At 45.3% G+C, this 26,564-nt stretch overlaps 1 protein-coding gene across 5 annotated transcripts; it reads left to right on the top strand.

Moving 5' to 3' along the window:
• The first annotated feature begins 1,078 nt into the window (after positions 1-1,078).
• LOC127580758 (acidic mammalian chitinase-like) lies at positions 1,079-25,418 on the top strand. 5 transcript variants are annotated; one of them, XM_052034585.1, is made up of 9 exons: positions 1,079-1,160; positions 2,784-2,840; positions 8,318-8,483; positions 12,490-12,614; positions 17,450-17,573; positions 17,702-17,884; positions 19,402-19,518; positions 22,545-22,680; positions 24,786-25,418. In XM_052034585.1, exons 1-9 carry the CDS (start codon positions 1,141-1,143, stop codon positions 25,040-25,042), a joined length of 1,185 nt encoding a protein of 394 aa, XP_051890545.1. In that variant the 5' UTR covers positions 1,079-1,140; the 3' UTR covers positions 25,043-25,418. The 5 variants fall into 5 exon arrangements, with proteins under 5 accessions (XP_051890545.1, XP_051890544.1, XP_051890546.1 ...); XM_052034584.1 differs by having other exon boundaries at positions 1,136-1,195; positions 17,726-17,884; XM_052034586.1 differs by having other exon boundaries at positions 1,136-1,195; positions 19,453-19,518.
• Positions 25,419-26,564: the final 1,146 nt, after the last annotated feature.

Below are 26,564 nucleotides of genomic sequence, written 5' to 3'. Positions count from 1 at the left end.
ACGAATGCTGGCCTTGCCAGTGACACTGAGGTGATAGAAAATGAAATAAATAAATGAAAAGGCATTGAGACGGCACATAACAGCATAACAACCTGAGAAGGAACAAGCAGAGTCAGTCAATAGATGCTGCCTGACCTGCTGAGTTCCTTCAGCTTTTTGTGTGTTGCTCCAGATTCCAGCATCTGCAATCTCTCTTGTGATTTAGCTTAGCCTCACTAACTGTCTTTATTCCACAATTCAACCCTTTACTCTTCCCTGAGATAAGCCAGCACACATTCACTGACAAAGTATTCCAGATGTCCAGAGCTGATCATAATCTAATCGAGCTCTCATTATCATTAGACTAGTTTATTACTCAAAATAACTGCATTGTTTTCTCTCACACTTTAGTCTCCTCCTACAAACTGGTCTGTTACTACGCAAGCTGGGCTCAGAACAGAACAGACGGTGCTAAATTTCTGCCAGAAAACATTGACCCATGTATGTGCACCCATCTGATCTTTGCCTTTGCCAACATGACAGACAACTATGAACTCACCACCCTCGAGTGGAATGATGAAATGATGTACAAGAGGTTCAATGATCTAAAAAATAAGTAAGTCATATCATTCCCCCTAAATTATGTTCGTTTACAACCTTTGGATCTATTTCACAATTCGTAATTAGTCTCACATCTGGTTTAGCCAAGCAATCACTGACGTAATCAGTGTTTATTCTTTGTGTGGCTGAAGTGAAAGTTGGTGCGATATTTTCTGAACCGTTTGCAATACTAATAGCGACATGGTTCTAACTAAGGAAATAAAAGAAGGCATCAAGCTGAAAGCTCATGCATACAAAATCGCCAAGAGTTGTGGGAAACTGGAAGATTGGGAAAATTTTAAAAAGCAACAAAGAACCACTGAGCAAGCAATGAGGAAAGGGAAGATAGATTGTGAAAGTAAATTAGCACAAAATATAAAGACAGATAGTAAAAGTTTTTATAATTGTATAAAGTGGAAGAGGGTGGCTAAAGTGAACTTACATCCTTTGGAAGATGAGAAGGGGAAGTAATATTGGGTAATGTGGAAATGGCCCAGGCCTTGAATGACTATTTAGTGTCAGTCTTCACAGTGGAGGACACGTCCAACATGCCAAAGAGAGATGTTTGGATGCGGTGGGAGGTGAGGACCTCGATACAATCGCTGTCACTGAAGAGGTAGTGATGAGCAAACTAGTGGGCCTACAGGTAGACAAGTCCCCTGGTCCTGATGGGATGCATCTCAGGGTACTGAAGGAAATGGCGGAAGTTATAGTAGAAGGTCCCGGCGGATTGGAAGACAGCGAATGTCACACCACTGTTTAAAAAAGGATGTAGGCAAAAGGCAGGTAACTATAGGCCAGTTAGCTTAATGTCTGTAGTCGGGAAAATGCTTGAAGCTATCATTAAGGAAGAAATAGCGAGACACGTGGATAGAAGTGGTTCCATCAGGCAGACACAGCGTGGATTCAGGAAGGGCAGGTCCTGTTTGACAAACTTACTGGAGTTCTTTGAGGATATAATGAGTGCAGTGGATAGAGGGGAACAGGTGGATATTGTATACTTAGATTTCCAGAAGACGTTCAATAAGGTGCCGCATAAAAGACTTATCCATAAGATAAGGATGCATGGAGTTGGGGGTAATGTATTAGCATGGACAGAGGATTGGTTAACCAATAGAAGGCAGAGAGTTGGGATAAATGGGTGTTCCTCTGGTTGGCAGTCAGTGGTGGGTGGGGTGCTGCAGGGGTCGGTGCTGGGCCCGTAACTGTTCACGGTATACATTAATGATTTGGAAGAGGGGACCAAGTGTAGCGTAACTAAATTTGCTGATGACACTAAATTCAGTGGAAAAGCAAATTGTGCAGAGGATGCGGAGAGTCTGCAGAGAGATATAGATAGGTTAAGTGAGTGGGCAAGGGTCTGGCAGATGGAGTACAATGTTGGTAAATGTGAGGTCATCCACTTTGGAAGGAAAAATAGAAGATCAGATCATTATTTAAATGGTGAAAGATTGCAGCATGCTGTTGTGCAGAGGGACGGGAGTGCTTGTGCATGAATCACAAAAGGGTTTTCAGGTACAACAGGTTATCAAGAAGGCAAATGGGATGTTGGCCTTCATTGCTGGAGGGATTGAATTTAAGAGCAGGAAGGTTATGCTGCAACTGTACAGGGTGCTGGTGAGGCCGCACCTGGAGTACTGCGTGCAGTTCTGGTCTCCTTACTTGAGGAAAGATATACTGGCTTTGGAGGCAGTGCAGAGGAGGTTCACCAGGTTGATTCTGGAGATGAGGGGGTTAGCCTATGAGATTGAGTCACCTGGGACTATACTCACTGGAATTCAGAAGAATGAGAGGGGATCTTATAGAAAAATATAAAACTATGAACGGGATAGATAAGATAGAGGCAGGAAGGTTGTTTCCACTGGTAGCTGAGACTAGAACTAGGGGACATAGCCTCAAGGTTCAGGGGAGTAGATTTAGGATGGACTTGAGGAGAAACTGCTTTTCCCAGAGAGTAGTGAATCTGTGGAATTCTCTGCCCAGGGAAGCAGTAGAGGCTACTTCATTAAATATATTTAAGACACAGTTAGATATAGCTTTGCATAGTAGGGGAATTAAGGCTTATGGGGAAAAGGCAGGTAGGTGGATCTGAGTCCACAGCCAGATCAGCTGTGACCTTATTGAATGGTGGAGCAGGCTCAATGGGCCAGATGGCCTCCTCCTGCTCCTATCTCTTATGTTCTTATGTTTTTTCTTTGTAACAGAAATAAGAATTTGAAAACACTCTTAGCCATTGGAGGATGGAATTTCGGCACCATCAGGTAAAATCTTACAGTTTGGTGAGGCAGGAGTTGAGAAATACTGTAAGGAGTTTGTATGTTCTCCCCGTGTCTGCGTGGGTTTCCTCCGGGTGCTCCGGTTTCCTCCCACATTCCAAAGATGTACAGGTTAGGAAGTTGTGGGCATCCTATGTTGGCGCTGGAAGCGTGGCGACACTTGCGGGCTGCCCCCAGAACACTCCACACAAAAGATGCATTTCACTGTGTGTTTCGATGTACATGTGACTAATAAAAATATCTTATATCTTATATATCCACCCTCTGTTGAAATGAGGGGAGTACTGAAAATAAAAGAAAACTGCAAGTGCTGGAAATCTGAGTTCTGACGATGGGTCTCTGACCCAAAACATTGATTCTGTATCTCTTCCCACAGATGCCACCTGACCTGCTGAGTGTTTCCAGCATTTTCTGTGTTTATATTATATCAGACGTGTTCTGTTCAGTGCTGGAACTGGTAAATTGGTTTACTATTGCACATGTACCGAGGTACAGTGAAATGCCCGCCATACAGATCATTTCATCACGTCAGTGCATTGAGGTAGTACAAGGGAAAACAATAACAGAATGCAGAATAAAGTGTTACAGTTACAGAGAAAGTGCAGTGCAGGCAGACAATAAGGTGCAAGGTCATGAGGTAGATTGTAGGGTCCATCTTATCGTACTAGGGAACCGTTCAATAGTCTTATAGCAGTGAGATAGAAGGATAGAAGCTGTCCTTGAGCTTGGTGGTATGTGCTTTCAGGCTTTTGTATCTTCTGCCTGATGGGAGGGGGGAGAAGAGAGAATGTCATGGGGTGGGAGGGGTCTTTGATTATGCTGGCTGCTTAACCGAGGCAGCGAGAGGTATAGACAGAGTCCATGGAGGGGAGGCTAGTTCCCGTGATGTGCTGAGCTGTGTCCACAACTCTCAGCAGTTTCTTGTGGTCCTGGGCAGAGCAGTTGCCATACCAAGCCATGATGCATCCAGATAGGACTTCTCTGATGCATCGGACAACTGTTCAGCTATAGCATGCTGGTAGATGTCTCATTCAGTTGCTGAGATGAAAATTAAGTAGACAGACAGACAGCCCAAAAAATGAGCCATTTTTACCAGGAACCTAACTCTAACTATCTGCAGAACTTGCACTATTAGTGGAGACACAAGAGACTGCAGATGCTGGAATCTGGAGCAACACACAATCTGCTGGAGGAACTCAGCGGATCGAGCAGCATCTGCGGGGGGAAAGGTATTGTCGACATTTCAGGTCCTGATGCAGGATTTTGACCCGAAACGTCAACAATTCCTTTCCCCCCACAGATGCTGCTCGACCCGCTGAGTTCCTCCTGCAAGTTGTAAGGAGCTCTGCAAATCTGTGGGCTATTCTTGAGCAGCTTTCTAAATATTGACAACCTTTCCCTCAGAGGATGTGCACTTGCCTGCCATCAGTAGGCCCCAAACTGATCTGGAAATCTTTTTATTTCAAAAAATAAACTTTATTCATATTAATAAAAAACAAAATAATAAACACAGTGTAAAGCTCTAGGTGTTGTTTGGTCAATACGTTCAGTGTTGCTAGGTCTGTATGTAGCAGTGTTGGCACATCTTCTTATGTTGTACATGGCGCCTTTGCCACTCATGTGGACCCCTGGGGTGATACACCCTTCCGATGTTTGAGGGGCTTCCCACCTGACTCAGCCCCTCCATGTGCGGTAGTGGAAGGAGCCCAGACTGTGGACCTTCCCCACAGAGCCTTAGCGTTGGCTGCACCCAGCTTCAGTGCGTCCCTCAGCACAGTCTCCTGCAGCCTGGGATGTGACAGTTGGTAGCATTCCCTGACAGACATCTCGCTGTGCTCTGGAAAAAAAATTACTTCATCATCTCATGTAGTGAGATTCCCCGGACTAAAACGATCAGCAAGAAATCACCCCAGTTAAATGACACCTTTCCCAATGTTGGCACTTCACTGCTAACGAATGTGGTCACCGATATAATGCAGGAAACTTAGCAGCCAATTACAAAGCAATTTGACCAGAGGGTGTGCTGACTGACATTGCGCAGGACAATGAATGTTGGCCAGGACATAAGGCTTGTCATTGTTCAATATGTTCCCTCTGGATTTTAAGTAAACATCTGCAATGACAGACAGGACCTTCATTTAACATCTTATCCAAAGAGCAAATGCCCAGTTCTGCACTATTACCTCTGTAAAAGCGTTCACATTACAACCTGGAAAATGTGGTTACATTTCTAGGGTTGGAGGCAGCGGTGGCAGCAGGTAGTGCTGCTACCTCACAGCTCCAGACTTCCAGGTTCAGTCCTCTGCCCTCCGGCGCTGTCTGCATGGAGTTTGCACGTTCTCTCCGTGACCACATTAGTTTCTACCAGGTGCTGCAGTTTCTTCCCTCATCCCTCAAAATTCCCTCAAAATTATGAGGGGTATAGACAGAGTAAATGTGAGTAGGCTCTTTCCATCTAGATTAGAAGAGAAAAGTACAAGAGGACATGGCTTTAGGGTGAAAGGGGAAAGACTTAGGGGGAACTTCTTCACTCAGAGAGTGGTGGGAGTGTGGAACGGGCTGCCATCTGACATGGTAAATGCGGGCTCAATCTTAAGTTTTAAGAATAAATTGGATAGATACATGGATGGGAGAGGTCTGGACTGGGTGCAGGTCAATGGGACTAGCAGAATAAAGTTTTGATACAGACTAGAAGGGCCAAATGGCCTGTTTTCTGTGCTGTAGTGTTCTATGGTTCTATTCCCAACCACTGGCTGGGTGGAGGTTAATTGACCATTGTTACTTACCCCGAGTGTGGGTGTATCGGGAATGTGAGAGGGAACACATTGCAGGGAAATGTGAGGAAATCAGATTACTGTGAGAGACAGCATAGTCTTGATAGGTTGAATGGTTTCCTTCTGTTTGGTAAGAAAATAAGAAGAGATATGACGTGAGAATTGAACTCATAACCACCTGACTTGGAGGTGATTTTTTTTTTCGCTGAACCAGTTTTATCTCCAGGCAATATAAGGTGTGGACCGGTTACATTCCTAGAAAATGGTCCATACTGCGATGTTCCATAACGCAAAGCCATATCACCGGCGCATGCGTCAAGAAATACGAGCTAAAAAAATAAATTTTATATTTATTTATTTATTTACTTACTTTTTTTCATGCAAATTCCATGAGAGAGAATTTTATTGCATATCTCAAATTTTTGGGTAGTGATTTGTGAATTCTGCAAGGCCGAATTTCCATAACTCGACCGGCTGTGATACGGGGTCCCCTGTAGTCAACTCCAAAATGTCTCTGATTAGAGTTTTGTTTGAAAGACCTTCCCTGTGCGAGATTCCCACAGCCTTCCTTCCCATTTCAGGAAGATAATGCTCAGCAAAAAATAAACCCATAACCACACACAAACCCCATTCATCACAGCAACCCCCAATTCATCACGTCCGCCAGTTTTTGTTGGAATCAGAGTATACCAGTGAGTTGGGGTTTCAGTCAGTGTTAGAAATTTAACCCAAAATATAGAAACACGGAATAATCACAGGTCCAGTTTACCCCCACAGACACAGTTTACAACCACAGACACAGTTTACCACCACAGATACAGTTTACCACCACAGAACTAGTTTACAACCACAGACACAGTTTACAACCACAGACACAGTTTACCACCACAAAACTACTTTACCACCACAGACACCTCCACAAATTGGAGGTGTCTGTGGTGGTAAATTATTGTCTGAGCGGAAAATGATTCAGCAAAAAATTTCAGAACAATGATCGACATCTTAGAGGACTGGGCAGTGAATACAATCGTGTAGTTAGTAAACCGTTGAGATTACTCTGAACAGGTTAACTGTGGTTTACCAGAAAAGAACATCTCCAAATCAGCTGCCAATGAGATCAGCTGTTACATCATATTCCTGCCTTATTTCCTTAGACCAATCCGATCTACACCAGCTCTCAGAGCAGTCCCATCCTATATAGAAATAACAGTCATACAGAACAGAAACAGGCCCTTCGGTCCAACTGGTCCATGCCGACCAAGATGCCCACCTAAGCTAGTCCCATTTGCCCGCATTTGGCCCATGTCACTGTAAACCTTTCCTATCCAATGTAGAGTCAAGTTTATTGTCATGTGCACAAGTTCGGTGAGGTACAGGTACAATGAAAAACTTACTTGCAGCAGCATCACAGGCACGTAGGTACAGACAACACACGGAAGATAAGTTATACATAATTATGCAAAGTGAAGGAAAAGACTCTGCAAAACATTTGTGCAAGTACAAGAGGTGGTCCGTAGTGTTCTGTTGCTCAGGTATGGTTAAGATTACATCGAAAACATAGAACATAGAACAGTCCAGCACTGGACAGGCTATTCGGCCCACGATGTTGTGCCGATCTTGATGCCAATTTATACTAAATGTCCTCCTCCTGTGTATCATCCATCTCCCTCCATTCCCTTCATATTCATGTGTCTGTCTAAAAGTCTCTTAAACTCCACCAAACTGCCTGCTTCCACTACTACCCCTGGTGACCCATTCCAGACACCCACCACTCTCCGCGTAAAAAACTTGCCCCTCACGTCGGCTTTAAACTTCCCCCCCTCACCTTAAAAGCATGTCCTCTGGTGTTTGACATTTGTACCCTGGGGAAAAGATTCTGACTGTCTACCCTATCTATACCTCTCATAACTTTAAAAACCTCTATCTCCCCTCAGCCTCCAATGCTCTGGTGAGAACAACCCAAGTTTGTCCAACCTCTCCTTATAGCTCATGCCCTCTAATCCAGGCAGCGTCCTAGTGAACCTCTTCTGCACCCTCTCCATAGTCTCCATATCCGTCCTATAACGGGGCGACCAGAACTGCACACAATACTCCAAGTGCGGTCTGACTAAAATTTTATACAGCTGCAGCATGACTTCCTTACTCTTGGACCCGACACCCCTACCAATGAAGGCAAGTGTGTCGTACGCCTTCTTTACCACCTTATCCACTTGCATAGCCACTTTCAGTGAACCAAGATCCCTCTAAATGGGTTGTAGGACTGGTACCTGTCCAAGTGCCTTTTAAGCGTTGTGATTGTCCCTGCCATCCATGCAATCTCATCAGTGTCATTCCTGATTTTTTTCCATGTTGCTATTCTCTCTCACATCCCCAACTGCCCCCTGATTCCCCCACCAGCCACCTACATGAGGGGTAACACATTGGCCGATTAATCTACAGACCTGCATGTTACCTCACAAAGGAATAGTGCAGGTCAGACAAGCAACTCCAGCCTGGAAGTTGGATCAAGCATCTCTGTTTTGTCAGCATCCAAAACCAATTTTACCTAAAGTAAACCACATTAGTGATCATTTCCAGATCAGATCACTGATGCGGCAATATTTACTGCTGCAGAAATGGTAACATCCAATTTCTGAAGTGGAGGTACACGAATTTAATGTGTTCCCTGTTCCCTTTTATTCCCATTAGATTCACCAACATGGTCTCAGTAGCAGAATCCCGGGCAACGTTCATCAGTTCCGCTGTCTCCTTTCTGCGGAAGTACAGATTTGATGGTCTTGACCTGGACTGGCAGTATCCCGGCTTCCGAGACAGCCCACCAGAAGACAAAAACCGGTTCACAAGCTTGGTCAAGGTGAAAGTCCGAGACTCTGCCGTCACTTTTCATCCAACACCGTGAATTACTCCGTTAATAGTCCTGGCCCTGGACACTGGTTCTGGGTTTATTTGTGAACATGGTCAAGTTGCTCATCAATTCTGGGCTTAACTTGGTTGCAAGAGTACAGAGACAGCACACACACACACACACACACACACACACACACACACACACACACACACACACACACACAAACACACACACACCCTCTCTTATATACATCTACAGGCGCACACACACATGCACATATACAGGTAGACACACACAGGCACCCTCTCTTATATACATCTACAGGCACACGTGCGCGTGCACACACACACACACACACACACACACACACAGAGGCAGACACTCTCTCACACACACACAGACACACACACACATACATACAATCATCCATTTACCTGTTGGGTTCCAGACTCCTGTTCAGCTTTGTGAAATCGATAAGCTTGTTTTAGCATCAAACTTCCTGATGCGATGGTTCTCTTGATGGTTTAACTGGTAATCCGTTCAACCAGATGTTTCTTACATGATTACAAAATATGCAGCAGTTAAAGTCATAGGGTTGTACAGCACAGAAACAGGCCCTTCTGCCCACCCTGTCCGTGCCAACCTTTTTGCCCATCTACACTCATCCCATTTGCCCACATTAGGTTCATGACCCTCTGAGAGAAGAAGTTCCTCCTCATCTCCATCAGTACCTTGCCTATTGAACTATCTGTCTAAATGTCCCTTAGTGAATGTGTCTGATTCCACCCCCTCCACTGGCAGTGAGCTCCAGATAGCAACCACTCTCTGTCTATGTTTGGACATTGGGATAGGCTGGTACATTCATGCACTTTGTATTTTGTCCTTGCCTCAATCACCTGTTAGCCACACATCTGATATTTATCAGTTCATTTGCATCTATCGATCTTTGTCTTTTAGAAATCAAAACCCATTTGGTTTACCGAACAGTTGGGAAGGTTACTGTCCTCAATAGGTTTTGTGAAATGTCCAGGTCGGATTTTGGCACATCTATTATCTGCCTGTTAGAGGAGAAATTGGCATATTCTCTTCTGCTCAAGACTTCCCAACAAACCAAGCCTTGGTTTTAAGATATGACCATGAGAAAATAGAACAGATGAAGAACGTTCAGCCCCTGAATCCTGTTCTGCTGTTCAATACGATCATGGTTGATCTGATCTTGGCTTCAATTCTGCTTTTCTGCTTGTACCACGGAACCCTCAACTCCTCAAACAATTCAAACGTCCATCCACCTTGGCCTTGGCAGAGAATTCCAAAGGTGCATAACCCTCTAAGAGAAAAAATTCCTCCACATCTCCATCATAAAATTGTGACTCTCTTTAAACTGTACCCCCTGGTCCTAGATTCTCCCATGAGGAGAAACATCTCAGCACCCAACATGTCAATCCCCCTCAGAATCTGATGTGTTTCAATAAATCATCTCTCTCTCCTCAAAGTCCACTCACCATAGGCCCAACTTGGTCAACCTTTCTTCATAAGACAACACTTCATCCTGGGAGCCAGATTTCCCCACTTCTATACTCCGTTGCCCTTTGTAGTTAAGATCGGCATCATACTTGGCCTCCGGAGTACTTACTTATAACTGTGTCTCGCAGTTTCAACATCTGTGATGATCCTTCCTCCTTGCATTCTGCAGTTGGAAGATCCAGCCACAACTTTTACCATCAACCTTTTACCAACAGAAGAGTCAAAGCTCTTCAAGATGGGACTAACTTGCTGGGCAACACAGTCAGCATGGACCAGTTGGGCCGAAAGGCCTGTTTCCATGCTGTATGACTCTATGACTATTTTGTAGTTCAGGGATTAAATGACTGGATTATCATTCGGAGGTCTGAACCATTGGCAGAGTTCAAAGCCGATGAATTCAGCTGGGGCAAAGTACTGACAATAATGGTGACCATGCAGGATTGCTCAGTCTACCGCCATCTGCAGCTGGTGACTTTCTGCATCAGACACTTCTAAAGATATAGGAGCAGAATTAGGCCATTCGGCTATTGCATCTGCTCTGCCATTCAATCATGGCTGATTTCTTCAACCCCATTCTCCCTCCTTCTCCTCATAACCCTTAACCCCCTCACCAATCAAGAACCTCTTGATCTCTGCTTTAAATACACCCAATGACTTGGCCTCCACAGCCCTCTGTGGCAACGAATTCCACAGATTCACCACCCTCTGGCTGAAGAAATTCCTCCTCATCTCAGTCCTAAAGGGACGTCCCTTTATTCTGAGGCTGTGCCCTCGGATCCTAGACTCTCCCACTGATGGAGGCATCCTCTTCACGTCCACTCTGTCCAGGCCTTTCAGTATCTGGTAGGTTTCAGTGAGATCCCCTCTCATCCTTCTGAACTCTTATCGAGTACAGGCCCAGAAGCATCAAACGCTCCTCATACATTAAGCCTTTCATTCCCAGGATCATTCTTGTGAACCTCCTCTGGACCCTCTCCAGGGCCAGCACATCCTTCCTTAGATATAGGGCCCAAAATTGCTTACAATATTCCAAATGTGGTCTGATCAAAGCCTTATAAAGCCTCAGCATTACATCCTTGCTTTTATGTTCTAGTCCTCTCGAAATAAATGCTAACATTGCATTTGCCTTCTTTACTATCAACTCAACCTGCAAGTTAACCTTTACAGAATCCTGCACTAGGGCTCCCAAGTCCCTTTGAACCTCCGACTCTGGCAAATTTAGCCATTTTCAGGCTCATTAATTTCATTGGTAGTAACTGAATTAATTCCTCAGCAACACTGTTCCTTGGTCCTCCAATATTTCTGGGAAGATCTTTGTGTCTTCCGTGAAGGTAGATACAAAGTGTTTGTTTAATTTCTCTGCCTTTCCCTCATTCCCCGTTACAAATTCTCCCGTCTCCACCTGTAAGGGACCCACATTTATCTTCACTAGCTTTTAGCTTTTAACGGATTTAGAGACTGGCTCGTCTGGGTCTGTTCCCCTTGGAATGGAGGAGGCTGAGGTGGGACCTCATAGAGGCATACAAAATTATTAGAAGCACGGATAGGGTGGATAGTGAGAAACTCGTCCCCGTAAGGGAGATCAAAGTCAAAGTCAAGCTTATTGCCATATGCACAAGTACATGTATGCACAGGTGCATTGAAAAACTTACTTGCAGCAGCATCACAGGCACAGAGCATCAGATAAGCAGCATTCACAAGAAAAACATAACTTAAGCATAAATTATACACAATTTTTACAAGAAGGAACATAATTAGAACAGAAAAAACAAAATCCATTTTAGATCAAAGTGGTCATAGTGTTGCTATACTGAGGCAGTGATTAGGGTTGTGCCGGTTGGTTCAAGAACCGAATGGTTGAAGGGAAGTAGCTGTTCCTGAACCTGGTGGTGTGGGACTTCAGGGACTACCTCCTGCCCGATGGTAGCTGCGAGAAGAGGGCATGATGTCCAAAACCAGAGGACATAGTTAAAGGTGAGGAGTAAGAGGGTGAGAGGGGATGGAGTCATCGAGTCATCACATCATACAGCAGGGAAACAGGCCCTTCAGCCCAACTGGTCCATGCCCACCAAGCTTCCCAGAATCTGAAAAAAAATCCTAAAGAAAGGATCTGAAGAAATAGTTTTTCACTCAGCAGGGGATTGTGATCCGGAAGGAGATTATAATCTCAGAAGGTGATGAAGTTAGGTGTTCTCAACTTTCAAAAAATATCTGGACAACCACTTGAATCTCCAAGTCATAGAAGGCTTTGTACCAAGTGCTGGTAAGTGGGATTAGTGTAGATGGGTACTTGATGGTTGGCATAGACATGGTGGGCTGAAGGGCCTGTTTCTGTGATGTGTGACTCTACAGCTCTTAACTGCATCTATAAAAGATCCATTAAAGTCTATATTTTGTTTCTCACTGGTCTGCTCTCACATTCTATTTTTCCTGTCATCGATGTCCTGGTCGTCCTCATTAAACCTTGAAATGTCCTCACCTTTTGCAGGAGTTGCGGGAGGCCATTGATAAAGAGGGAAAGGATTCAACAAACAGCAAACTCCTGCTGACAGCCGCAGTTGCTGCTTGTCTGGAAGTTAGCGATGCTGCATATGATATATCCGAGATTTCACGGTGTGTACTACTGAGAGAAAGTTATGGATTATTTCATTTTTGGTTGGCTTATTGGTTTATTATTATTGTCACATGTACCAAGGTACAGTGAAAAATTTGTCTTGCAGATGGTTCACACAGACCAATTTTACACAGTGCATTGAGGTAGTACAAGGTAAAACAATAACAGAATGCAGAATAAAGTGTTACAGTTACAGAGAAAGTGCAGTGCAGGCAGACAATAAGGTGCAAGGCCATAACGAGGTAGATTGTGAAGTCAAGATTCTATCTTATCGTACTAGGGAACCATTCAATAGTCTTATAACAGTGGGATAGAAGCTGTCCTTGAGCCTGGTGGTACGTGCTTTCAGGCTTTTGTATCTTCTGCCCGATGGGAGAGGGGAGAAGAGAGAATGTCCAGGGTGGGTGGGGTCTTTGATTATGTCGGCTGCTTTACTGAGGCAGGAAGAAGTGTAGACAAAAGTCCGTGGAAGGGAGGCTGGTTTCTGTGATGCGCTGGGCTGTGTCCACAACTCTCTGCAGTTTCTTGCCGTCCTGGGCAGAGCAGTTGCTGTACCAAGCCACGATGCATCCAGATAGGATGCTTTCTATGGTGCATCGATAAAAATTGGTAAGGGTCAGAGGGGACATGACAAATTTCTTTAGCCTTCTGAGGAAGTAGGGGCGCTGGTGAGCTTTCTTGGCCTTGGCATCAACGTTATTGGATCAGGACAGGCTATCGATGATGTTTACGTAGGAACTTGAAGCTCTCAATCCTCTCAACCTCTGCACCGTTGATGCAGACAGGTGGATGTGCACCACCCCCTTTCCTGAAGTCAATGACCAGCTCTTTTGCTTCGCTGACATTGAGGGAAAGGTCTTTGTGATGACACCATGTTACATTGTTATTAATTATTCATTAATTGATTAAATTAATTGTTTTGCATAATTTCATTTCATATAAGTCAGTGATAATGAATCTGATTCTGATTAGAATATTACAAATAAGTCATTTGCAGAATTATGCGAAGAACAGGTAAAGATTTTATGGAACATCGAACACAGCACAGGAACAGGCCCTTCAGCCCACAATGTTGTGCCGAACTAATTAAACTAGTAATTAAATGCCTTAACTAAACTAATCCCTTCTGCCTGCACAATGTCCACATCCCTCCATTCTCTGCATATTCATGTGCCTGTCTAAGAGCCTCTTAAAAATACCTCTATCGTATCTGCCTCCACCACCACCCCTGGCAGCACATTCCAGGCACCCACCGCTCTCTGTGTAAAAAACTTTACCCACACATCTCCTTTGAACTTCCCCCCTCTCACCTTAAATGCATCCCCTCTAGTATTAGACATTTCGACCCTGGGAAAAAGATACCGGCCTGTCTACTCCACTTATGCCTCTCATAATCTTATAAACTTCTATCAGGTCTTCCCTCAGCCTCCGCTACTCCAGAGAAGACAACCCAAGTTTGTCCAACCTAATAGCACATGCCCTCTAATCCAGGCAGCATCCTGGTGAACCTCTTCTGCACCCTCTCCAAAGCCTCCACATGTAATGGGGCGACCAGAACTGAATGCAATACTCCAGATGCAGCCTAACCAGAGTTTTATAAAGCTGCAACATAACCACATGACTAATTTTCTGATTTTGAATAATGTTAATATTGAATTCTTCAGGGGCAATTAGGGATGGACAATAAATGCGGGCATTCCCAGTGTTATCCACCCCCCCCCCCCCCATGAACAAATAAGTCAACAGGAGTTTGATGTGTTTGTACTTCCCCACAACCCCAGTCATGACCCAGCAAGGACATTGATGGTAAAGCCATCATTTATTGGCCATCCCCGAACTGCTGGTCAGAAGGAGGTGGAGAGCTACATCATGGCCAGCACAGATATTGTGGGCCGCAGGGCCTATTCCTGTGCTGTACTGTTCTATGTTCCATTCTTGAAGCTGCAGGTAAAAGTTCTCCCACAGTGCTGTAGGGGAGGATTTAGAGCCAGTGATGCTGGAACAGCTCCAGGTAGGGCTGGTATACAGCTTGGACCCTACAGGTGGTGGTGTTCTCTGACAGCTGCTGCCCCTGACCTTGGTGGCAGAGACTGTGGGTTTGGGAGATGCTGTGGCAGTAATTGCAGTGCATTTTGTAGATGCTACTGTGTATTGGTGGTGGAGGGAGAGAATGTTTAAAATGCAACGGAAGCAGATCGTTGAATCATAAATGGTCTGGAGTGTAGGATCGGGTGACGCAAATGCACTGGGCCTCATTAACTCACTGGTAGGGTTGTCCTCACCACAGACGTGTTCCTGCTTACACTGGAACCAGCTTTGCATTGTGCATAATTATGTTTAATTTATGTTTTTCTTGTGAATGCTGCTTATCTGATGCTCTGTGCCTGCGATGCTGCTGCAAGTAAGATTTTCATTGCACCTGTGCACACATGGACTTGTGCAGATGACAATAAACTTGACTTTGACTTTGACTTTGATGTGCCCAAACCAGTGAAGCACATGACCTGAAGCAGAAACTGTGGCCTAGGAAGTTCATCAAAAGCTGGTCAAAAATCAGATGGCTCTGCTGTTAGGACCATGGAGTCACCAGAACGCAAGACAATCGGAGCAGGAGTACATAGAACGCCACAGCACAGTACAGGCCCTGCGGCCCACAATGTTGTGCCGACGTTTTATCCTGCTCTAAAATCTACCTAACCCTTCTCTCCCACACCACCCTCCATTTCTCTATCATTCATGTGTCTATCTAAGAGTCTCTTAAATGTATCTGTCCCCACAACCTCTGCCGGCAGCGTGTTCCACGCACCCACCACTCTCTGTGTAAAAAACTTACCCTTGACATCCCCCTTATACCTTCCTCCAATCACCTTAAAATTATGTCCCCTCGTGTTAGCCATTGTTGCCCTGGGGAAAAGTCTCTGACTGTCCACTCGATCTATGCCTCTTATCATCTTGTACACCTCTATCAAGTTACCTCTCATCCTCCTTCTCTCCAAAGAGAAAAGCCCGAGCTCACTCAACCTATCCTCATAAGGCATGCTCTCCAATCCAGGCAGCATCCTGGTAAATCTCCTCTTCACCCTCTCTAAAGCTTCCACATCCTTCCTATAATGAGGTGACAAGAACTGAACATAGACCACTCAGCTCCTCAAGCCTGCCCTGCCATTCAATAAATGGCTGATCTTTGCCAGACCTCAGCTACCAATTCCACATAGCCCTCAATTCCCTGATCATTCAAAATTTATTTACTTCCTCTGTAAGACCCTCAATGATCTAGCTTCCACATTCCTCTGAGGCGGAGAATTCCAGAGATTGATCACCTGTTTTGTATCTTTGGTCTCCTCATTCAAGAATTTCTCAGTGGTGGAAGTATCTCAGCATCTACCCTGCCATGTCCCTCAACGAGATCACCTTCACTCTTCCAAACTTTAAAGAATGCAAATCCACAGAAACCCAATAAATAATGCTGAAAAATCATCTATGCCAATAATTTGCAGATACAATAGTGGTATTCAAGAGGCTTTCAGATAGGCACATTAATATATGCAGGGAATGGAGAGATATGGATCATGTACAGACAGAAGGAATTAGTTTAACTTGGGAGAAACAAAGGGCTGCAGATGCTAGAATCTGGATGAAAAACACGATGATGCTGGAGGAACTCAGCAGACCAGGCAGCATCCATGGAGAAAAGCAGGCGGTCAACGTTTCGGGTCAGGACCCTTCTTCAGGACTGAAGATAGGAAAAGGGGAAGCCTGATATATCGGAGGGAAAAGCAGAGCAGTGATAGGTGGACAAAAGAGGGGAGGTGGGGTGGGCACAGGGTAAGAGATAGTGATGGGCAGGTGTGGGGGAGGAAGGGAGAGCAGATCCACCGGGGGATGGGTCAAAGGTGAGGAGAGAGAGGGGAAAAATTGGGGAGAAAAAAGAGAGACAGGCTAGGAGAAGAAGCATGGTGGTGGGGAGTGTGGGGAAGTGGGGGGGGGGTGGTTACCTAAAGTGGGAGAATTCAATGTTCATGCTGTTAGGCTGCAAGGTTCCAAGATGGAAAATGAGGTTCTGTTCCTCCAGTTTGAGTTTGGACTTCTCCTGGCAGTGGAGGAGGCCGAGGACTGACATATCAGTGATGGAATGGGAGGGGGAGTTGAAGTGACCGGCAACGGGGAGATGCAGATCGCGGTTACGGACAGAGGGCAGGTGTTCTGTGGTAATGCTCAGCACAGACATTGTGGGCCAAAGGGCCTGTTCCTGTGCTGTATTGTTCGATGTTCTATGACTAATGCACTGGGATTAATATAGATGGGTACTTGATGCTCGACATGAAAATTCAGATTCAGATTAATTTATTGTTATATACACCAGGGTGCAATGGAATTCCTTGCTCGTGTGAAGCTCACAGAGTAAAGAGTGTAGGTGGTAATAATAAATACGGCAATAAATACAGTGACAAGCACAAAACAACAGAATGGGGCAAAGTACAGTAGCGCAGAATGAGGTGGTGCAAAAAGAAATGTTAAAGTGACAATAACAGCAGAGGTCGAGTTAAGAGTCCGAGAATGTGGCAGCACCACCAGGAAGATGTGATCAGTTCAGGAGTCTGACAGCGGCGGGGAAGAAGCTGTTCTCGAGTCTGGACATCCAGGCTTTCAGGCTCCTGTATCTTCTGTCAGAAGGTAGAAGGGAGAAAAGCGAATGGCCGGGGTGGCAGGCATCCTTGATGGTACTGATAGCCTTCCTGATGCACCGTGCCGTGAAGATGGACTGTGGACCAAAGGTTGTGTTTCTGTGCTGTATGATTCTATGACTCCATGAATTAATATGTTTTTTTATCAGATATTTGGACTTTATGTCCGTGATGACGTTTGATTTCCATGGGCATTGGGAAAAATTCACTGGCCACAACAGCCCCCTCTACCGAGGTTCCATTGATCAAGGCAAATATATTTACTATAATATTGTGAGTACGTTCATTAAAAAATGACCAGTTTTGCATCTTATTCATTGTCGCTGTTTTACCAACATGTGACAATATATTTTTAGCAAGTCGAGCTTCAGTAAAGTTACCGCGCATATTAATCTTTGCAGGACTTTGCTTTAAAATACTGGCAGGACCAAGGTGCCCCAGCAGAGAAGCTCATCGTTGGGTTCCCGACATACGGGCGCACCTTCACCCTCAGCAGTCCCGCTACCAGTGTCGGTGCTCCAGTGTCTGGAGCAGGACAAGTTGGCGTGTTAACCAGGGAGCCAGGACTAGTGGCCTACTACGAGGTAATAGAACAAACAAAGTTATTCAGTCGGAACAACAAACAATCTTCAGGAGGAACTCGGCCGGTCGAGCAGGATCGGTGGGAGGAAAGGAATTGTCGACGTTTCAGACTGATTCAGGATTTTGACCATGTTTTGACCCCTTTGGATTGTTGTTCAATATTGACAGTGGCTGGTCAGCCTTGTAGACCCAGTGACTTAAACCAATGCACATAATATATTGACCAGCTTGGCATTCAGTGGCTGGGCTAAATATTTCAACTAGTTCAGTCCACAATCCTTTAGCAATGAATCTCTCTCATGAGTCTGCAGTTTAGACACAGACAATCTGCTGGAGGAATATGCATCAGCTTACAGTCAATGAGAACTGTTGCAGGGTTTCGACCCAAAGCATCAACAATTCCTTCCCCCCACAGACGCTGCTCGATCCGCTGAGTTCCTCCAGCAGGTTGTTTATTACTCCAGATTCCAGCATCTTGTGTCTTCTCTTTATTTTAAACTATTTCCCCAATTGGCAATTTCAAGGTACACAGTGGGGTATGACTGCTGAAGGGTCAGTTGTAGAACCAATTTGTTTCACCCCATTCCCAGCTGGATCTGGTCAATGGAGTATGAAGCTTTCCTGCACAAACCTTACCCTACGCCTTCTCACCCAGTCCTGCTGCTTTCAATTTCTCAATAAAAGCGGGGAGTGGGGAAGGGGAGCAGAGGAGAGAGATCTCCAAGAGAAGAGTCAATTACAGTACAAATTGAAACACTAACCCCAACCGTAACCTCCCTCATATTACTCTGTCACAGAAGCCCCTTCCTCAGAGTTGGCCATAGTAAGAACAAGCAGATGAAAAGATTCCTAAGGTAGGAATCAACTTCACATTGGAGACCGTGCACAATCATTTGCAGACTGACAGGGCGGCTATGCCATGAGCCCAAATATTTCAGATGTGGCGAGGGAATAATTTTTAAAGAGAATGTATTCCTCATTACCCAGTGGCAATCGAGCTTTTGCTTAAGCACATGATCTGAAATGTTTAGCTTTATCAAACTTTCTAAATGAGGCACAGATATGCAATGATGCTAGCAGCTGTCACATCAGTGTGACCTATGTCTGCACATTGGACAATGTTATTCGCCCAAAATGAGAACTTATTTGAAGAGTGCTAGTGTCTAGAGAATGATTCACTACAAACCAACATCAAATAAAACGTAAATACATGTCCAGACATCCTATACCACTCAGACATGTTCTACGTTCCTGTGCTTCTCCACAGATGCTGCCTGACCCACTGAGTGTTTCTGGCATTTTCTGTTTTTGTTTCTGATTCCCAGCATCTGCATTTCCAGCAAAACTACAAGTTATTCGTGTTGACATCTCCAATAAAATGCCAAATATTTTCTTCTAATATAATTAATTGTGTTAGTTACATACTTGACTAGGCACTAATTATAATTGAGGCTGGACTTTAGCACAAGACAGAATTAATTTGTCTGAAATGTTAACAATATTTATTTTTCACTGACAGACTTGCGTATTTTTGAAAATCGCTGTCTCACAAGTTATTGCTGACCAGCAGGTTCCTTACGCATTCAAAGGAAATCAATGGATCGGGTACGATAATCAACAGAGCTACAAGGTCAAAGTACGTAAATTAACTTCCATAGTTTCACACATCCATGTTGACTTGTTCAATCTTTAACATCTAACATCCACTAGTATTATACAAACCAGGGAGCAGGGACCGTGAGTTACATATTCATAGAGTCATTAAGTTGCACAGCGCCCAACTGGTCCATGCCAACCAAGCTGCACATCAAAGCTAGTCCCATTTGCCCATGTTTGACCCATAACCTTCCAAACGTTTCCTATCAATGTACCTGTCCAACTGTGTTTTAAATGTTTTTATTGTACCTGTCTCAACCACTTCCTTTGGCAGCTCGCTTTGTATACTGACCACTTTCTGTGTAAAAAAAGTTGCCCTCAAGTTCCTATTAAATCTTTCCCCCCCCCCCACCTTAAACCCATGCCCTCTAGTTCTAGACTCCCCAACCCTGGGGAAAAAACTGAGTGCATTCACCCTAACTATGTCCCTCATGATTTTATACACCTCAGTCTCCTATGCTTTAAGGAAAAAAGTCCTATCCTGTGCAACCTCTCCCTATAGCTCAGTCCCTCGAGTCATTTACCAACTGTTGTGTTTTTGTGGACTATACAGATGAATTTAATCCCAAATCACACGAACAAAGAGCCAGTGGAATTGCACTGTGTGCGGAGTCTGTGTTAGTGTGCACAGGATGTCGGGGTGCGCACACGTAACGGCAGGTGTTATGCACGCCTTGTTCGTTGAGCCTGCAGCTGAGATTGGGTCCTGCGTTTCCTGCTCGGTGAACCTCATGGGGCAGCCGATCACCGTGCCTCTTCCCAGCCTTGATTCTGGCTCCTCAACCCTCCCCGAATCAGCTGTCGAATGTGATGCTGGAGGCAGGCCAGAGAGGCTACAGGGGACTCCAGGGTGTCTCTCCGCCCTCGCTTCTCTGGTGGTTTCCCTGGGTGTGCTGAGCAAACGGAAGGTGGATTAGGGACAAAGCAGATATGTGCAGGACCCTCACTGTTGGCAGGAGGAGGGGGGAGAAAGGCTCAGGACACAGCCTTGTTCAATATGCCGCCATTCATATCTCCTGCTTTTGGTGTAGAAATATATGCAGAGTCTCGAGCCGCATCTGTGGAGGGAAAGGAATTGTCGATCTTTTGGGTCAAGGCCCTGAATCAGGACAGATGCTCGAAATGTCAACCCCACAGATGCTCGACCTGCAGATTGTTTGTAGCTCCAGAGTCCAGCATCTGCAGTCTCTTGTGTCTCTACATCCAAATTATAAAGTTTTCCAAGTCAGTGGTGGTGAAGATTGTGACCTTCCATGTTTACTGACTGCACACACCTGTGTCTGGAACAGCTCCTCCTTGGCAGGTGAAGACCACGGTCACCCTGAACTTCCCTGGCCTCTGAACCAGTCCAGGCAGCATCGGCTGACCTCTGGCACCACTTGTGCTTTGCTGCTACTTGAAGCACTGGGAGGGTAACTGATCAGTTCTACTTCAGGAAAAGGTCCATGTCACTTCCTTCAGTAAAGCCCTTTGACAAGGAGGAATGCTGATTTGAAAGTATTGTAGGATTTTGGAAGGTCAGAAACTTTACTCATTAAGTTGCTTGAGTTCCCCTTGAGAAGGCAAAGCTCCTTGTGAAGGATGATGGTGAAGGTTCTGCACGTCCTCCAGGAGCACAACTATGGAGGGAATTGGTCCTGACTAATGCCATTCCTACAGGGACCTTGGAACCTTCACTTACTCTCAGATGGTCTGGAACACCCGTGGAGGCTTGTCCCTCCACCTGACCTCTCCCTCCTCTTCAGCTAATGCAGCTGAGTTCTGGTACAACAAAAGCCCCAGGACCAGATCAGAGAAGAATGCCATTGGTCTTCAGGTTAACAGCTGCATGCAAAGCTCCAGCAAGGTTTGGAGGTCCAGCAGGCAGAAGACTGGATGTAGGCAACAAATGACAGGAAGTCCTCTCTGCACAGTGCCGGAAGGTGGCACGGCTAGTATAGCCACTGCCTCACAACGCCAGAGACCCAGGTTCAATCCTGACCTCGGGTGCTGTCTGTGTGGAATTTGTACGTTCTTCCTGTGACCATGTGAACCTCCCCCAGGTTCTCCGGTTTCCTCCCACATCCCAAAGTCATGCAGATGAAGCTTAAATGACCACTGTGAATTACCCCAAGTGTGGGTGTGAGTGCTAGAATCTGGGGGGAGTTGATGAGAACGTGGGGAGAGTAAATCACGGGATTAATGTAGGATTAGTGTAAATGGGTGGTTGGTGGTCGGCATGGAATCGGTGGGCTGAAGGGCCTGTTTCTGTGCTGTATCTCTCCACTAGTCTACAGTTCTATGATTTTATTGCCTGCTGGTTTCACTGAGGACCCTTCCACTCTCTCCACACCACAACCACGATAGCCCACCCAAATGGTGCATGGGTTTGGTGTTCATTGCCCAAGGTCTCACAGCAAGCGTAATCTCTCTCACTGGGACAGTCTACATCAAGTGCGGTCGACTCACCTGGAGTTGCTGGTCCAACAGATGGTCAATATCTCCAGCATTCTCTGAGCAGAATCCTAGAGGAATCTTACCCTGAGGTGGAACCATATCCTAATGAGTCTTCACGCCTTGTGCAGCAGTACAAGTACATCACTTCCTCACTTTGGGAAAGATATTCTCCGTACTAAGTTTCCAGGCTATAGAACATCACACAAATAAGGAGACTTTTTTGAATTTATTTTTGGGGTTTCCAAGGCCAACATTTACTGCCCATTATTTATTTCCCCTTGATAATCTGGGGGGTGAGTCGCCTTCTTGAATCCTTGCAGTCCATGTGGTAAAGGTGCTCCCAAGTGCTGTTGGGGAGGGAGTTCCAGTGCTTAGACCCGGTGACGGTGAAGGAACTGCCTCCGTGCAGTCGTCACACCGGTGGAGCTCCACAAGCAGTTCTTGCACCGTGTCTGTCCAAGGGGTTGGCTCCACCCACTTGTTCCTCTCCCACCCTGGGTAAGTCCTTCAATGCAATGCCAATTTTATTCAACAAAGCACACCTTTCAGTCATGGTTCTTTTTACTGCAGGCTCAGTGGCTGATGTCCAACCACTTTGGAGGTGCCATGGTGTGGTCTCTGGATCTGGATGACTTCAGCGGAACAAGATGTAAAGAAGGCCCCTACCCTTTGGTCAACGTATTGAAATCCCTCCTCAACATTAATGGTTTGGATAAATTATTAGTTACATCCCAAGTAAAATTGAACTGCTTTCAATTGCTACAATATATTAACAGATCCTAGAAATTGTGTCACATTGAGAGGTTTCGTTCACCATTATGGCTGCTGATTTGAGTCCAGTTTTGATCGTGACTGCAAGTGCCTATTTGGAGCACAATAGGAGTGTGCAGAGAAGTTGTGTTAATAGCTGCTGTAGAGATTAGGAATGAGATCACAAGGAGTCTTCCTTCTGCATGTGGAGGTCTGGTCCCTGCAACGTGGCACCAACTTGATGGCCTCAAGGATCAGAGAGGAGCCGCCCATGAGCAAGTTGCTGCTCTCAATGAGCAGTGAGATGCCACTTGTCAGCACATTGCTGCTCTCGGTTGACACAGGCATATGAACTGAAGACAACTTGTAGCTCCCCAGAAGCAAAGGGATACAATGAGAGGGCAAGTAGATTCAGTAGGAGCAAGAGGAACAGGAGGAAGACGGAACAGGGAGATGCCTTCTGTGAGCAGTTCAGTGTCCAGAATGGTCGGACAGATATAAAGATTGCTCTCCATATAGGTAGCTCATTCCATATACGTAACACCCTCTGTGTGATAAAGTTGCCCCTCAGCTCCTATTAAATCTTTCCCCCTCACCTGAAACCCATGCCCTCATTCCCCGACCCTGGGAAAAAGACTGTGTGCATTTACCCCATCTATGCCCCTTATGATTTTATACACCTCTATAGGATCACCCCTTGGTCTCCTACTCTCCAAGGACTAAAGTCCTAGCCTGCCCAACCTCTCCCTATAACTCAGTCCTTTGAGTCCTGGCAACATCCTCATAAATCTTTTCTGCACTCTTTCTGGTTTAATGGCATCTTTACTACAGCAGGGTAACCAAAACTGAACACGTGTGGCCTCACCAATGTCTGCAACGTAACATCCCAACTTCTACACTCAATGCCCTGATTGATGAAGGCCAGTGTGCCAAACGCCTTCTTCACCACCCTGTCTACCTGTGATGCTACTTTCAGGGAACCATGTACCTGTAATCCTGGGACCCTCTGTTCTACAACACTCCCCGCGGCCCACCGTTCACTGTGAAAGTCCTACCTTGGTTTGACTTCCTGTGAGTAAGTTTGTGTGAAGATTGGTGGAACTGTGGACAGCGAGGATGGCTGTCTAAGGATACAGAGGGACATGAGTTGGAGCAGTGGCAGATGGAATTTAATCCAGGCAAGTGTGAGGTAGTGCATCTAATACTGGCTGGATACGTACAGTAAAAGGCAGGGGCCTTAGCATTGACGTACAGAGGGACCTAGGGGTGCAAGTTCATAGCTCCCTGAAAATACCAACGCAGGTGGATAGGAAAGAAGGTGTTTAGATGCTTGCCTTCAAAAGCAGGGGTATTGAGTATAAGAGTCAGGACATCATGTTGCATCCCTACAAGACGGTTGGGCCACACTTGGAATATTGTGTGCAGTTCTGGTCACCACACTATAGAAAACATGTTACAGCACCAGAAAGAGTGCAGAAGAGATTCGCCAGGGTGTTGCCTGGAACGGAGGGCTTTAGTAACAAGGAGAGATTGGATAGGCTGGGACTGTTCTCACTGGAGTGAAGGAGGCGTTACGGAGGTTTATAAAATTATGAGGGGCATAGACAGGGTAGATAGTCACAGCCTTTTTCCAAGGGTGAAGGAACATAGGTTTAAGGAAAAAAGGGAAGTATTTAAAGGAAGTCTAAAGGGCAAGTTTTTCACACAGAGGATGGTGGGTGTGTGGATTGAGCTGCCAGAGGAAGTGGTAGAGGCAGGTACAATCACAGGTAAAATTCATTCAGACAGGTACACGGATAGGAAAGATTTATAGAGGGATATGGGCCAAATGTAGGAAAATGGAATTAGCATGGATAGGGATCTAGGTCAGCATGGACAAGTCGGGCTGAAGGGCCTGTTTTCTATGACTCCATGACTCTATTCGGGGTAACACTGAAGTTGGACCTCTCAATGTTCAAAGAATGGGTGCTACACGATCCAATTTCACCTCATAGAACAGCCACATCAGCCAGGTATCCCGGTGTAATCCAAGTCATTGAAACGTCTCTCTCTCCCTCACAGGATGCCAAGAATCAATCACAATAGCACTCCCATCCATCGACATTCAGACCAATTCCACTGTTCCAATCACCCTCATCACGCCCACTAACCATGGAATGAATGCAAATTCGTGGTGTGAGGGCAAAGCGGAAGGGATATACGCTGACCCTATTGACCGCAGTAAATATTACCTGTGTGGAGCTGGAAAAACCTTACACAGTATGTGTCCTGAACTGCTGATCTTTGATGAAAATTGCAATTGTTGCAACTGGTTGTAATTCATGGAAACAGGAATAAATACAGTTGATTACAACATATTACCTACCATGAGACTGGAATGAAAGATTGAAGCATGCTAAACATACAATATTTAATTTTTTAATAATATGCAAGTCTGTCATTGTATTTGCTGGAATTCAATGTGATGCTGTAAGATTATGTCTCCAGTAACCACAGCTATAGTTTTGTTTCATTAATGTGAACGTGGTGATGAATCAATTGTTTCTGAGGAAAGATATTTTATGAGGGGAGGCCTGATAGAAGGTAAATAAAAATATGAGAGGTATAGATAGGGTTAATAAGAGTCCTTTTCTCAGGTATGTCAGATACCAGAGGACATGGCTTTAAGGTGAGAGAGGGAAAGTTTAAAAGAGATGTGCGGGGCAAGTTTTTTACACAGGGAGTGGTGGGTGCCTGGAACGGGCTGCCAGGGGTGGTGGTGGAAGCAGATACGGTAGCAACATTTAAGAAGTATTTAGACAGACACATGAACAGGCAGGGAATAGAGGGATATAGAATACATCCAGGCAAATGAGATTTGTTCAGATTAACATCATGGTCAGTGCAGATACAATGGGCCAAAGGGCCTGTTCTTGTGCTGTACTCTTCTATGTTCTATGTTGAAAGGCTGGAGTGGGACACGCTGGGGCCAAGGTCAGGATGTGTGTGATCATTTGTTAGCTGTTTGGCTTCCTGGATGGCCCTAACCTCATTCGTGATTAGCAACATATACGTGGCAGCAGATTGGAATGAGGTTTGGCCTAATTCTGGGTAGTGCATTGTGTGAAAGTGTTTGGTTGAAACTAGGCGCCGTGGAGCCGAGGATGTTTGGCACAGTCTGTGGCAGGCACACACAGCAGAAATGTAAGTGACGGGACAGAACAAACCACAGAGACTGGAACAAGACCGACAACACTGCACTGTTGTCCCAAGGCTCAGAAACACTTATCCCTCACTTGATTCGTTTAATTGAAAATCAAAGAACTGCAGATGCTGGAAATCTGAAATAAAAACAGACTGCTGGAAACACTCAGCGGGTCAGGCAGCGTCTGTGGAGAGAGAAGCAGAATTAACGTTTCAGATTAATGACACTCCATCAGAACTGGAAATGAAAGAAAACAAGTTTTAAGTTACAGAAAGTGTGGGGAAGATTGGATAGGACAAAGGGAATATCTCCAACAGGGTGAGGGGCCAACACTTGTTCAGCTGCAGTGAAACTCCGGTAATCACTCTCAGGACTTTGAGGTGTGGGGTTCGGAGTTTCTCTGTATTAGTGGATGATGAAGGAACGGCGATCTATTCCCAACTCAGGTTCATGTTCCCCAAAGAGGATTGAGTCCCACATGTTTATAAGAGCCTGCCACATTGTCCTTCAAAGTTCAAAGACCTCATGGTTCTGGGAAGTGCTGTCAATGAGCCCTAGTGAAACTGCAGCAATAAATCTTGTAGATGCTGTACCTTGTTACCATGATGATGAAGGGAATTGCTGTTGACTTGCATGTCAGTAAACTGATTGACTTG

This window comes from Pristis pectinata, chromosome 20, assembly GCF_009764475.1.
Source record: "Pristis pectinata isolate sPriPec2 chromosome 20, sPriPec2.1.pri, whole genome shotgun sequence".
Taxonomy (NCBI): Eukaryota; Metazoa; Chordata; class Chondrichthyes; order Rhinopristiformes; family Pristidae; genus Pristis; species Pristis pectinata.
Note: the sequence above shows the minus strand (reverse complement) of the source record. Positions and strands in the feature narration are given on the sequence as shown.

What these genes read in the sequence shown, in the direction of transcription:
- LOC127580758 (XM_052034582.1), top strand. Translation starts at nt 1,149, where the DNA reads ATGCGGTGGGAGGTGAGGACCTCGATACAATCGCTGTCACTGAAGAG. An exon ending in GGTTCACAAGCTTGGTCAAG is followed by an intron (nt 8,484 to 12,489) that starts GTGAAAGTCCGA and finishes CACCTTTTGCAG; the next exon opens with GAGTTGCGGGAGGCCATTGA. An exon ending in GATATATCCGAGATTTCACG is followed by an intron (nt 12,615 to 17,449) that starts GTGTGTACTACT and finishes TTTTTTTATCAG; the next exon opens with ATATTTGGACTTTATGTCCG.